Consider the following 13,503-nt stretch of genomic DNA (forward strand, 5'->3'; position numbering starts at 1 on the left):
TGTCCTTGTCCCCCACCATTTTAGGGGTCCAGGTGTCCTTGTCCCCCCCATTTTGGGGGTCCCCAGGTGTCCTTGCCCCCCCTTTTGGGGGTCCCCCTGTCCTTGTCCCCCCCATTTTAGGGGTCCAGGTGTCCTTGTCCCCCCATCTTGGGGGTCCCCCTGTTCTTGTCCCCCCCCGTTTTGGGGGTCCCCAGGTGTCCTCACCCCCCCATCTTGGGGGTCCCCCTCTCTTCCTCCCCCTGTTTTGGGGCTCTCCCTGTCCTTGCCCCCCCCCCCCCCCCCATGCTCTGGGGGTCCCCTGGCTCTCCCCTCCCCCCCATTTTGGGGTCCCCCTCATCCCCCCCTCACGGGGGTCCCCTCGCCCCCCATCTTGGGGGTCCCCCCTCAGGGCTGTGGGGGTCCCGGGCTCCACCCCCCCCCCCCCCCCCCCCAGGACAGGGGGGGGCCCCCCAAGGGGGGGGGGGGGGGGGGTGTGGGGCCGGGGGCGGCGGGGGGGGGGGGGCAGGGCGGGGCCCTCTTATCCTTTGGGATAAAACCGCCCGGAAAAGGGGCTCTTCCTGCAACAGGAGCGCACGCGTACGGCTTTGTATAAAGCGCTGAAACCTCTGCCCGCCTCCGCCATTTTGGGGGGGCCACGGGGAGACCGGGGAGGAAAGGGGGGGACGGGGGACACCCCCAAAATGGCGCCGTGGGAGCAGGCGGGCGGGTGGGTGGTGCCCCCCCCCCTCCCTCGCTCCGGTGTGTGGCGGTTCGCCCCGCCTACTTCCTTTCGTTGTCCCCGCCCCCGACTCGCACTCCTGGCCCCTGATTGGCTGCGGGCGGCCCCACCCGCGGGGAGGGGGCGGAGCCGGGCGCGCCCATCGCCCCAGGCGGGGGTGGCCCAGCCCTTTCCTGCCCACTCATCCACCTCCGCGGCGCTTCCCATTGGCTGGCAGGGCGGGGCGGCGGCGGTGATTGGTCCGGGCGGGGGTTTGGCCCCGCCTTCCCGGAAGTGTCGCTCCGGCAGCAGCGCCCGGCTGCAGGGCGGGAGGGTCCGGCCGGTGAGCGGGGGCACGGGGGGTGGTCCCGGGGCCGGGGGGGGGGGTCCCGGGGCCAGGGGGGGACCCGAGGGGGGCCGTGGCCACCGGGGGGAGGGGGCGGCCGGGCCCCCGCCTCGCTGCTTCCTCGGGGGGGGGGTGGTACCGGCTGTGCACCGGGCCCAGGCTCCCTCTTCGGGGGCCGAGGGACTCGGGGAGCCCCGGCGCCGGGGCCCCCCCCTGCCTCGGTTCCCCCCCTTCTGCCTCGGTTCCCCGCCCTTGTCCCACAGGTTCTCCCCCCGTGCCTCAGTTCCCCCCGCTTTGTGCCTCAACACCCCCCTTTTCTGCCCCTTCACCCCCCCGTGCCTCAGTTTCCCCCCTCCTTCTCCCTCAGCCCCCCTCGTTTTCCACCCCTCACCCCCCTGCGTCTCACTTTCTCTCTCTTTGTCTCTCACCCCCCATTTTTTCACCCCTTCATCCCTCCGTGCCTCAGTTTCCCCTCCTTTATTCCTTAGTCCCCCCTTTTCACCCTCTCGTGCCTCAGTTTCCCCTCTCCTTCTCCCTCAGCCCCCCTCGTTTTCACCCCAGCACCTCCCTGTGCCTCAGTTCCACCCCCATGCCTCAGTTTCCCCCCTTTATCCCTCAGCCACCCCCTGTTCACCCCCACTGCCCCGTGCCTCAGTTTCCCCTCTTTGTCCCTCAGCCCCCCTTTTCACTCTCCCCTTGTGCCTCAGTTTCCCCCCTTTGTTCCTCAGCCCCCCTTTTCACCCTCCCCTCGTGCCTCAGTTTCCCCCTGTCTCGTTTTAGCACCCAGCGAAGCACCGCAGGACCCTCCCTCCTCGGGGAGGGGGCACCCAGCCCCCCACCCCCCACCCCCCCCCCCCCCCCCAGCCCCCCCCCCCCCCATGCCGCTGGGCCTGGGACGTCGCAAGAAGCCCCCGCCGCTGGTGGAGAACGAGGAGGCGGCGGGGGGACGCGGGGGAGCCCCCGGGGAAAACCCGGGGGACCCGGGGGGGGCTCCTGGGGGGCCTCCCCCCCCGGGGCTCCCCCCGCCGCCCCCCGCCCTTCGGCCTCGCCTGGTCTTCCACACCCAGCTGGCGCACGGCAGCCCCACCGGCCGCGTCGAGGGCTTCACCAACGTCCGCGAGCTCTACGGCAAGATCGCCGAGGCCTTCCGCATCCCACCGGGAGAGGTGGGGGCACCCTTGGGTGCTGGGGGGGGGGCGGGAGGGGCACCCGGAGGGGTTGGGGGGCACCTTTGGGCGCCGGGCGGGGCGGGAGGGGCACCTGGAGGGGCTGGGGGGCACCCATGGGTGCTGGGGGGGGTGGGAGGGGCACCTGGAGGGGCTGGGGGGCACCCATGGGTGCTGGGGGGGGCGGGAGGGGCACCTGGAGGGGCTGGGGGGCACCCATGGATGCTGGGGGGGGCGGGAGAGGCACCCGGAGGGGTTGGGTGGCACCCATGGGTGCTGGAGGGGGGGCGGGAGGGGCACCCGGAGGGGTTGGGGGGAGCGGGAGAGGCACCCAGAGCGGTTGGGGGGCACCCATGGGTGCTGGGGGGGCGGGAGGGGCACCCGGAGGGGTTGGGGGGCACCCCTGGGTGCTGGGGGGGAGGGAGGAGCACCTGGAGGGATTTGGGGGCACCCTTGGGTGTTGGGTGTTGGGTGAGGGTTGGGCACCCAGCGGGATTGGGGGGCACCCATGGGTGCTGAGGGGGGAGGGAGGGCACCTGGAGGCATTTGGGGGCACCCTTGGGTGCTGGGGGGGTGCTGGGTGGTGAGGGATGGGCACCCTTGGGTGCTGGGGGGTGCTGGGGTTTCAGGGCACCTGGAGAGGTTTGGGGGCACCCTTGGGTGCTGGGGGATGCTGGGGGGGCTGAGGGTGGGGCACCCAGAAGGATTTGGGGGCACCCCTGGGTGCTGGGGGGGGTGTGCTGGGGAGCAAGGGGTTCAGTGGGGCTGAGGGTCAGGGCACCCAGAAGGGTTTGGGGGCACCCTTGGGTGCTGGGGGGGGGGCTGGGGTTTCAGGGCACCTGGAGGGGTCTTGGGGGTTCCCCTGGGTGCTGGCGGGGGCTGGGGGACATGGGGGGTCAGGGACAGGGCACCTGAAGGGGTGTGGGGGCACCCCTGGGTGCTGGGGTCAGGGGGACATTGGGAGCTGAGGGATGGGGACCGGGGGGGGTGGGCACTGGGGACATCGGGGACGCCTGGAGGTGGGGGGAGGGGACCCCCAGGCTGGGGCAGAGCTGGGGGCTGCGGGGGAGGGGACCCGCGGGGTGCACGGAGGGGTCCCCCCGTGTCCATCAGGAGGGTCCTGGGTGCCCCCAACAGGAGGGATGCCACACGTGCCCCAAGGGGCGTCCCTGGGTGTCCCCAAGAGAGTCCTGCGTGTCCTCAGAGAGAGGGGTCCCTGGTGTCCCCCAGGAGGGTCCCCCGTGTCCCCTCGGGGGGGTCATGGGCGTCCCTAGAGAGATGGGTCCCCCGTGTCCCCCAGGAGGGTCCCCCGTGTCCCCTGGGGGGTCCTGCGTGTCCTCGAGGAGAAGGATCCTTCGTGTCCCCCGTGAGAGTCTTGCTTGTCCCCAAGAAGGTCTCACGCATCTGCCAGGTCCTTCCCGCCCCCGCGGCTGTCCCCCGCGTCCCCGAGGAGAGCGCTGGCACGCGTGGCCCCGAGGGAGGGTGTCCCTGGTTGTCCCCAGGTCCCCCCTCCCCGGGCCCTGATGCCGTCGCCCCGGCCAGGTGATGTTCTGCACCCTCAACACGCACAAGGTGGACATGGAGAAGCTGTTGGGTGGCCAGATCGGCCTGGAGGACTTCATCTTCGCCCACACCAAGGGCCAGCGCAAGGAGGTCGAGGTCTTCAAGTCGGAGGAGGCCTTGGGCCTCACCATCACTGACAACGGCGCCGGCTACGCCTTCATCAAGGTGACACCCCGGGGTGGGGACGTCGTCACCGGGTGGGGAGACCTGGGGGTGCTCGGAGAGGGCGCTGAGCCACCCTGGGGTTGTGGGGGGGACACGGGGACATCCTGGGTGGTGGCCAGGTCAGCGTGGGGATGGAGGACACCAAGGGACATCGTGGGTTATCACGGGGGGACGTGGAGGCTCCTGGGTGGTTCCTGAGCTGCCCTGGGGTTGAAGGGGACATCTCTGACCGCTGGGGGGGGGGACATGGGGAACCCTTGGGTGGTCCCTGAGCTGCCGTGGGGCTGGGTGGGGACATGGGGACATCTCAGAAGGTTCCCGAGTCAACGTGGGGATGGGAAGGAGAACGCGGTGGGGTGTGCTGGGTTATCGTGGAGGGACGTGGGGACTCCTGGGTGGTCCCCGAGCCGCCCTGGAGCGGGGTGGGACCTGGGGGGGCCCCGTGGTGACCCCCGGATGGTCCCCACAGCGGATCCGGGAGGGCAGCGTCATCGACCGGATCCCGGTGATCAGCGTGGGGGACATGATCGAGGCCATCGACGGGCAGAGCCTGGTGGGCGCCCGTCACTACGAGGTGGCCAAGATGCTGAAGGAGCTGCCCCGGGGACGCACCTTCGCCCTCCAGCTCACCGAGCCCCGCAAGGCCTTTGGTGAGCCCCAACTGGGAGCACTGGGAGCCTACTGAGAGCCCACCGGGAGCCTGGGGAGGGGTCTGTCCCCTACGGGCACCCCCCAGGGCAGCCACGCCCCCGTGGGGTTGGGGGGACCCAAGCCTTCGGGGCTTTGCTGTTCCCCGTTCTGGACTAGAGAGTGGTGCCCTGGATTACTGGGAGCACTGGGAACCCCACCAGTAAGGGGACACGCACCCAGGTGTCTGGCGATATTGGGGTCCCTCCCAGGGCGGGGACAGCCCCACGGCTCGGACCCCCAAAACCTGAGGAGGTGGAGGAGGCACCAAAATGTAGGGGGACCCCGTAGCTCTGAGGGGATCCCTGAGATCCAAGGGGGGGCTGGTGCACAGGTCCCTGGGGGGACCCCAAAACCTGGGGGGGGGCTGATGGGGACCCATAGTGCTGGGGGGGTCATGGGGGGGCGCCCAAAACCCAAAACGGGGGGCTGTGTGCCTGGGGAGTGGCAGAGAGGATCCCCCAAACCAAGGGGGAGCTGAGGGGTCCCCCATAACCCTGGGGGGGGACGGAGGGACCCCAATACCCAAAGGAGGAACCGATGGGGGCACATGGGGGGGCCCCCCGAGACTGATGGGGGGCACTGTGGAGCCCCCCAAACCTTTCCCTTCCCACCACTTGCGGGGGGGTCTGTGGTTGGTTTGGAGCCCCCCATCCATGCTGGGGGGGACCCCCCAATAATTTGCAGTCCCCCCAAACCCCCTGTGCGTTGCGTTTCAGACATGATCGGCCCGCGGGCGGCGGGGGGCCGTGGCGGGGGCACCCAGCTGGGCACCGGCCGGGGCACCCTGCGCCTCCGCGCTCGGGGACCCGCCACCGTCGAGGAGCAGGTAGGGAACCCCGCGGGGGGGACAGGGACCCCCCAACATCCTCGGGACCCCCCCTGATCTCCCCCCGCCCCGTCCCCCTGCAGCCCTCCGCCTTCGAGGAGCGGGCCGTGGCCAAGGTGGACGATCTGCTGGAGAGCTACATGGGCATCCGGGACAGCGAGCTGGGTGAGCCGGGCGGGGGACCCCCCTGGGGTGCTGGGGACCCCTCTGACCCCCCCCCTGCAGGTCCCGCCCCCCCCCAAAGGGTGCTGGGGACCCCTGTCCCACTGCAGGTTGCCCTTCTTGGGGTGCTGGGGACCTACTCAGGCCCCCCCTGGGGTGTCAGGGACCCTCCCACCCTGCCCCACTGCAGGAGACCACCCAGGGGTGCTGGGGACCCCCCCTGGGGTGCTAGGGACCCCCCCGGTCACTCCCAGGGTGCTGGGGACCCCCCTGGGGTGCTGAGGACCCCCCGGTCACTCCCAGGGTGCTGGGGACCCCCCTGGGGTGCTGAGGACCCCCGCCAGTCACTCCCAGGGTGCTGGGGACCCCCCGGGGTGCTGGGGACCCCCCGGACCCTCTCCTGGGTGCTGGTGACCCCCCACCCCACTGCAGGGCCCCCCCCAGGTTGCTTGGGCTGTGACCCCTCCCTGCTCTGAGGCGCTGGCTGTCCCCTGAGTGTCCCCATGTCCTGGTGTCCCCATGCTGGAGCTTGGTCCTGAGTGTCCCCGTGTCCCCCGATTGTCCCCATTGTCCCCACAGCCACCACCATGGTGGAGCTGGGCCGGGACCCCCAAAGCGCTGGCTGTCCCCCAGTGTCCCCATGTCCCCGTTGTCCCCATGGTGGAGCTATCCCCCGAGCGTCCCTGTGTCCCCGTGTCCCCTGAGCGTCCCCGTGTCCCCACAGCTGCCACCACGGTGGAGCTGGGTTGCGGCCCCCTGATGCGCTGGCTGTCCCCTGAGCGTCCCCATGGCCCCTGAGTGTCCCCATTGTCCCCATGGTGGAGCTGTCCCCCGAGCGTCCCTGTGTCCCCATGATGGAGCTGTCTCCTGAGTGTCCCCGTGTCCCCTGAGCGTCCCGGTTGTCCCCACAGCTGCCACCATGGTGGAGCTGGGCCGGGACGCCCGGGACCCCGACGCGCTGGCCCAGGCCCTCGACTCCCAGCTTGGGGACTTCGCTTTCCCCGATGAATTTGTCTTCGACGTCTGGGGGGCCATCGGCGACGCCAAGGTGGGGCGCTGCTAGGACCCTGCCCCGCTGTGGGGGCCCCCCCAGCACCGGGAACCCCCCGGGATTGGGGGATCCCCCCCCACCGACGGACTGGGCCCCCCAGCTCCATCCTATGATTGGAGACACCACCCCCCCCCCCCACTTGCAAATGGGGTCCCCCCAAAAGCTGGACACCCCCCAAAAAATCTGCTGGAGATGGGGGACCCCCCAATGGACCTGGGTGCCCCCACCCCAACTCCTGACTCCCTCCCCCCCAAATTATTTGCCCCCCCTTTCTCAAGCCACAGCCCTGCCCCCCCCCCCCCCCCCCCCCGACCTGGGACCACCACTACATCCTGGGACCCCCCCACCCAAGGGACCTGGGTGCCACCTCCCAAAATAGGCCCCCCCCATGGCCTGGGTGCCCCCCCAAGCATGGGACCCCTCTAAAGCTCCCCTGGGCCTGAAGCCCCCCCAACCCCCCCCCTTACCCAGGGCTGTACCCCACCACTGGGGGGGTGCCCCAGCTCCCCCCACCCTTGGGTGGCCCTTACTGCCCCCCCCATGACACTAATGCTCCCCCCCACCCGCGGGGTGAGGTATGAGGGTCCCCCCAAGTGGCTTTTGGGGGGGGGACACACGACCGGAGCAGCTCTGTGTCCCCCCAAAATAGGAGACAGCTCCCCCTGCCCCACTGTGTCCCGTTCCCCCCCCCCCGGTGCCAATCTGAGCCTGTCACACACTGTCACCCCCCCCCTCAAACACACTGTCACCCCCCAAACACTGTCACCCCGCCATGACACCGTCACCCCGCCATGACACCTCATGCGTCACTCCCGTGACCCGCTGTCCCCCCCCCCCATCGCCTGGACTACCTGGGGGGGGGGGGGGGGGGGACAGAGCACAGCCCCCCCCCCCCCCCATCACCCTGTCCCGTGTCCCCTGGGGGGTCCCCTGGAGCGGGGGGGGCCATGGGGGGCTCCCCTCCCCCCCCAGCCCGGGGCATATTTTTGTATTTTACGCGGAAAACGGTTTTAAGATAAAATCTAGAGAAATCGGGCGTGGTCGCTGCTGGGGGGGGCGCGGGGGCGGGCTCAGCTCGGGGCAGCGGAACCGGGCCTCGCACGCCCCTCGTGCACACCTTGCACACCACCCCCTCGCACACCCCTCACCACCCCGCACACCCCTCGCGCGCCCCTCACGCCACCCCCTCGCACGCCCCTCGTGCACACCCCTCGTGCACACCCCTGGCACACCCCTCACCACCTCGCACACCCTCTCGCACGCCCCTTGTGCACACCCCTCACACAACCCCCTCCCACACCCCTCACACCAGCCCCTCGCACGCCCCTCACGCGGCTCGTCCTGGCCTCGCACACCCCCTTGAACATCCATGGCCTTGCACACCCCTTGCACACCCTTCACATGCCCCCTTGCACAACCCCCTTGCGCACCCCTTGCACAACTCCCTTACACAACACCCCGCACACCCCTCATATACCCCTTGCACACCCCCCTTGCACACCCCTCACACCGTTCTTCCTGGCCTCGCACACCTCCTTGCACAGTTACAGCCTTGCACGCCCCCTTGCACATCTGCAGCCTTGCACATCCCTCGCAAGCCCCTTGCACCCCCCCTTACGCGGCTCTTTGCAGCCTTGCACACTCCCTTGCACAGTTACAGCCCTGCACGCCTCTTGCACGCCCCCTTGCACAGCTCTTCCCAGCCTTGCACACCCTCTGGCACGGCCACAGCCTTGCAGATCCCTTGCAAGCCCCTTGCACAGCTCTTCCCAGCCTTGCACGCCCCCTTGCACATCTGCAGCCTTGCACGCCCCCTCGCACAGTTGCAGCCCTGCACGCCCCTTGCACACCCCCTTGCACAGCTCTTCCCAGCCTTGCATGCCCCCTGACACGGCTACAGCCCTGCACACCCCTTGCACGCCCCCTTGCACAGCTCTTCCCAGCCTTGCACGCCCCCTCGCATAGTTGCAGCCCTGCACGCCCCTTGCACACCCCCTTGCACAGCTCTTCCCAGCCTTGCACACCCCCTTGCACAGTTACAGCCCTGCGCACCCCCTTACACGGCTCTTCGCAGCCTTGCACACCCCCTGGCACGGCCACAGCCTTGCACATCCCTCGCAAGCCCCTTGCACACCCCCTTGCACGGCTCTTCCTGGCCTTGCACACTTGCCCGCCCCTCACACACCCCCTGCCCCACGCATTGTGTGGGGCCCCGGGGCTGGGTGTGAACTGGGGACGCGTAGTGTGGGGGGGCGGCATTTGCACACGCGTGTGCCCGCCCTGTCCTCGGCATTTGCACGAGGGCTGGGGGCTCGTGCGAGGCTCAGTGCACGGGCGCCTGGGTCCCCCCCGGGGGGCGAGGGGGGACAGCGGGGGGTGAGGGTCAGGGTTAGGCTTAGGTTAGGCTTAGGTTAGTGTTGGGATTAGGGCTAGCATTGGGGTTAGGCTTTGGGTTGGGGCTAGGATTAGGTTTAGTGTTGGGATTAGAACTAGCATTAGGGTTAGGGCTAGGCTTTGGGTTGGGATTAGGGTTAGGACTAGCATTAGAGCTAGGGTTAGGTTTAGCATTTGGGTTGGTGTTTGGATTAGGACGAGCATTACAGTTAGGGTTAGGCTTTGGGTTGGGGTTAGGGTTCGGACTAGTGTTAGGAGTAGGATTAGGCTTTGGGTTGTGGTTAGGATTGGGTTTAGGATTTGGGTTAGTTTTGGGATTAGGACTAGCATTAGAGTTAGGCTTTAGGTTGGGGTTAGGGTTAGATTTATTGTTTGGATTAGTGTTGGGATTAGGACTAGCATTCGGGTTGAGGTTGGGGTTAGGACAAGGGCTGGGTTAGGATTAGGCTTTGGGTTGTGGTTAGAATTAGGTTTAGCATTTAGGTTAGCCTTAGGCTTAGGCCTAGCATTAGGGTTAGGCTTTGGGTTGGGGTTAGGATCAGGTTTAGCATTTGGGTTAGTGTTGGGATTAGGACTAGCATGAGGGTTAGGGCTGGGCTTTGGGTTGGGGTTAGAGTTAGTCTTTGGGTTGGGGTGAGGGTTACGTTTGGCATTTGGTTTAGTGTTGGGATTAAGACTAGTATTAGGGTTACAGTTAGGCTTTGGGTTGGGTTAGGACTAGCATTAGGTTTAGGGTTAGGCTTTGGGTTGGGGTTAGGTTTAGCATTTGAGTTAGTGTTGGGATTAGGACTAGCGTTAGGGTTAGATTTTGGGTTAGCTTTAGTGTTAGGTTTAGAGCTAGAGTTAGGGTTTAGGTTAGGGTTAGAATTAAATTTAGGGTTACAGTTTGGGTTAAGCCTAAGTTTAGAGTTTGGGTTGGGATGGGCGACGGTGGGGAAGGTGCCACGGATGGCCACCGGGATGGAGGAACATGAAGTCAAGGAGCCACATGGGGCCAACAGGCAGAGGTTGGGTGGTCGCCACCCCGCCAAAGACTCGGGGAGGCAAACCAGGAGCCGCGTGGTCACGCAGGGGCGGGGAAGGGCTTCTCCCCTCTGCAGCCCTGGGGTTAAGCCAGGCCTTCCCGTGGCTGTGTCTGGAGGCTCAGCCCAGCTTCTCCACCTCCCTCATAGCGCAGAGGTCGCCTCCATCCTGGAGGTCTGTGCGGAAAGGGGGGAACTTAGCGAAATCCTGTCATCTCTGCTGGAGCTGGTGCTGCGGTGATGAAGGCACCTTCCAACAACTGCGCGCTGAGCTGGGGCTGGTCTCGCCGGTCCCAAGGTGATGGACCTCGCTAAGACAACCTTTGAGAAGCTCGCAGGACGTCCTACACCCGGCAGAGCACTAGACAACTAAATCCAGTCCCAGAGAGCTTGATCAGAAGCTCTGGCGGATGCTGGAGATATCTGTGATGAGGCCATTGGACCAGAGGGTTGTTCCATGCGCCAGATCTGCCTTTGAGCTGGTCACCCGGGCTCTCTGGGTGGTCACCATGGGGTAGACTGGAGCATGAGACCCTACAAGTGGTCACCTGTATCTTGGAGATGTTTTGTGGCTCAGACTCCTTGGCCCAGATCTTCTCCAACTCTGAAGATCTGAGGAACCAGCTCAGGTGGAGATACCTCCACAGAGGACTTCTGGAGTTAGAGATGAGACCTCGCCTTACACCCTGAGAGGGAAACACAAGAGGCCACGGGTTTCCACGGGAGACCTGGGTAGCCCAGCCACCCCTCTCCTGGTTTTGGGTGCATCACTGCGTTTTTCAGAATGAGTCTTCAAACACAACATGAAACTATCCTGGGGCCACGGAGAGGTCCTGTGCCAGCCCAGGAGACCCTCTGAGCTGCGTGATGAGGCCTCGGGCTGATGGCAAGGGGTGGGAGATGGCACCTGGGCCGATCGAGCGCGGTCCCGGAGGAGAGCTGGTTGTCCCATGGCACGCGTGGAAGGTGACGTCGTGCCAGGAGCTGCGTGCACGCGACCCCTCCCTTCCACTCTTCGCACGAAACCATGGATTTTTCAAGCTAAAAGGTCTCAACCCTTGAGATCTTCAAGAAAACCAAGGCAGTCCTGTCTGCAGCAGACCTTCTCCTGGGGTGCCGGTGTCACCTCCAGCCCCCGTGCAGATGTTTAATCCTCTTTGCGGCGAGCAGACGGTGCTGCCCGTCACCAGGATTCCCGTTGGCGTGACCCCACGTGGGATGCTTCACCTCCGGAGCCACGACGGAGGGACTGGTCCTTCAAGCTCTGGTGCCAGGCTGAGCTCCTACACGTCCCCACGCTTCTGCACGAAGGGAGCATGCGATCTTCAACCCCTGCTGCTGCCTGGGGCCTCTGTAAGCCCCAAGCATCATCTGACCTTGGATGATGACGCTCAACCCAGTGCCTCCACTCGTTAATATTCGTATTAACGATCCTTAATGCTTCCCCCGGTCTCCTTCATTCATTCTCCGAATCCTCTGACACAATAAGGCTGGCGTTTCTTACACGGTCTCGCTCCTCTGGCCCCTTTCGCTTTGGGCGTTCGTCCTTCCAGGGTCCCGCCCGTTCACAGGAGCCGCGTTGGTTTGGCCCCAACAGGGTTCGGCTTTGTGGACCTCTTCGTTGGACTCGACAATCTTAACGGTCTTTTCCAACCTAAATAATGCCATGATTCCATGATTCTATGACTCTGCCCCATCCCCCTCTTCCTCTACCCCCTCCCCTGCCTTTCCCTCTAATATTTTTCACATTTATTGCTGCTGCCAGCAAAGATCCTTGCAACTCGAGTCTATTCCGTTCCTCTTTTCTTTCTCTCTCACCCCGACTGTCACACACTTTATCAATTGCGATATCAACGTACCCCCGGCCCCATCAACTTTCTGCAACTTTCTCCTGCGCCCACCGTGCAATAACCAACGTATTGAACGTCCTCTGGTTTCCTTCATTGTCCGGATTCAAGTCCGCCCATTTTCTAGCTACTTCATGTAACCTTTCTGTCGCGACGGCCCGGGCAACAACCGCTCTCCTTTCTCTCGGAAGCTGTACGCGCCACCAGGTCAGTTGTTAGCGTACAGCTTTTCCGAATATCAGGCTTTCTATACAAAGCCGTAAAGGCATCGACATAAGGTACGTCAGCCCGTTTTCCCATCCGACGGCAAAACAACATCAATTGCGATATAATATTGTACTTTACCGATCCATTTTTCTGGCCGGGTCTCGTCATCATCCAATTTATAATTCGGCCACCATCGATTACAATATCCTTTCGTTTTGTCTTTTGTCATAGAGTCCCCTCCAAATTGGTTTCAGTTTTTCAAAATACAACCCCAAAGGGCTACAGGGAGGAATCGCGGCTTGGCCTGATCCCGTTTTAACCAAATGCTTACATAATTACCTATTTGCCAGCTCCGACCGCCCAGTCAGCATTCCCCTTATGCACGCTCAGCTCTGACCCCACTGATCAATTAAGGCAACCCTTGCCGAGCGTCTACGTGCGACTTTAAACTTCCGTGGAAGCAATTGAACTTAGAATAAAATTTAACGCTTACCAATCCAAGAATTTGCCCCCTGTTTCACCCTGTCGCAAATGTCGCCGGTCGGTGGCGCTCGTCGCCCCCGGCTTTGGACAGAATCTGGAGGCGTCTCCGATTAACAGGTCGGCGCGCGCTGGCGCTCCGTCTGGCCTGGTGCGCTGTCGGGGACGGCGAGACGATCTTTATGGCAGTCACAGCCAAGACGTTGTCCCCAAACGGGGTTCTTCACCCGGTGCGCAAAGAGGTGAGAGATTTATTCCATGTCTGCGCGGAGATGGGTGCTGGGTGGTAGCTCCACCAAGCTACCTCATGGGGAGCATTTATACCTTCTGAGTGATGCTCGTCTGTGCTTTCACAGTTACGCTTGGTCACCCTCGTTCCCGTTGGTTCTTGCGATGCCTCGTTTCTACTTGGAAGTCACAGCGTCCTCCCTTTTTACTGCGTGTGTTCGGTGAGGAAGGGGCTTTGTTGGTAGGGGGCTTCCCTTACCCGAGGGTGGGTTTTTTTATGCTGTTATTTAGGATAGTTCACTCCTAGTTCAAGCGATTCTCCTTGGTCTTATCAACAGTTTTGTTCCCTTTGCGCTTATCTTGGTATTTTCTACTCTTGGCTGTTCTACGGTGCCGTCCCGTTCCTTCTCCCATCGCCATGTCTTACTAATTATCTACAGAGGTTGAGTAATAGCCTTTGTTTTGTTTCTTGCACGTCTCCAACATACCCACCCCTCCCATGGCTACGAACGATTTAAGTTGCTCTATACAAGCCACGTTAGTGGCCGGACACCGAGGGAAAAGGCAGACGGGATCATCACAGGGCTGATCATGCTGTTGCCTGGTGTGTCTGTTCCTCCTGGAAGAGCGAGTGCTCGTCACCTCATCGTTGCCATCGG

General features: G+C 64.5%; 1 protein-coding gene across 5 annotated transcripts; it reads left to right on the plus strand.

Moving 5' to 3' along the window:
- The first annotated feature begins 747 nt into the window (after positions 1–747).
- GIPC1 (GIPC PDZ domain containing family member 1) lies at positions 748–13,498 on the plus strand. Of its 5 annotated transcripts, XR_015700850.1 has the most exons (8): positions 748–1,040; positions 1,824–2,209; positions 3,752–3,937; positions 4,407–4,587; positions 5,344–5,453; positions 5,537–5,618; positions 10,233–12,858; positions 12,973–13,494. XR_015700850.1 is itself a non-coding variant. In XM_087741076.1 (7 exons), exons 2-7 carry the CDS (start codon positions 1,922–1,924, stop codon positions 10,382–10,384), a joined length of 999 nt encoding a protein of 332 aa, XP_087597202.1. In that variant the 5' UTR covers positions 748–1,040; positions 1,824–1,921; the 3' UTR covers positions 10,385–13,495. The 5 variants fall into 5 exon arrangements, 3 of the variants coding, with proteins under 3 accessions (XP_087597202.1, XP_087597203.1, XP_087597201.1); XR_015700851.1 differs by lacking the exon at positions 5,344–5,453 and having other exon boundaries at positions 12,973–13,498; XM_087741076.1 differs by having other exon boundaries at positions 10,233–13,495.
- The last annotated feature ends 5 nt before the right edge of the window (positions 13,499–13,503 follow it).

Source organism: Nipponia nippon, unplaced genomic scaffold, assembly GCF_047370975.1.
Source record: "Nipponia nippon isolate SJK-2023a ecotype South Korea unplaced genomic scaffold, ASM4737097v1 scaffold_72, whole genome shotgun sequence".
Taxonomy (NCBI): Eukaryota; Metazoa; Chordata; class Aves; order Pelecaniformes; family Threskiornithidae; genus Nipponia; species Nipponia nippon.

Excerpts from the sequence above, each read along its gene's own strand:
- GIPC1 (XM_087741076.1), top strand. The coding sequence starts at position 1,922 with ATGCCGCTGGGCCTGGGACGTCGCAAGAAGCCCCCGCCGCTGGTGGAG. Across the intron at positions 5,454-5,536 it reads CCGCCACCGTCGAGGAGCAG|CCCTCCGCCTTCGAGGAGCG; the intron begins GTAGGGAACCCC and ends GTCCCCCTGCAG. Across the intron at positions 5,619-10,232 it reads CATCCGGGACAGCGAGCTGG|CGCAGAGGTCGCCTCCATCC; the intron begins GTGAGCCGGGCG and ends CCTCCCTCATAG.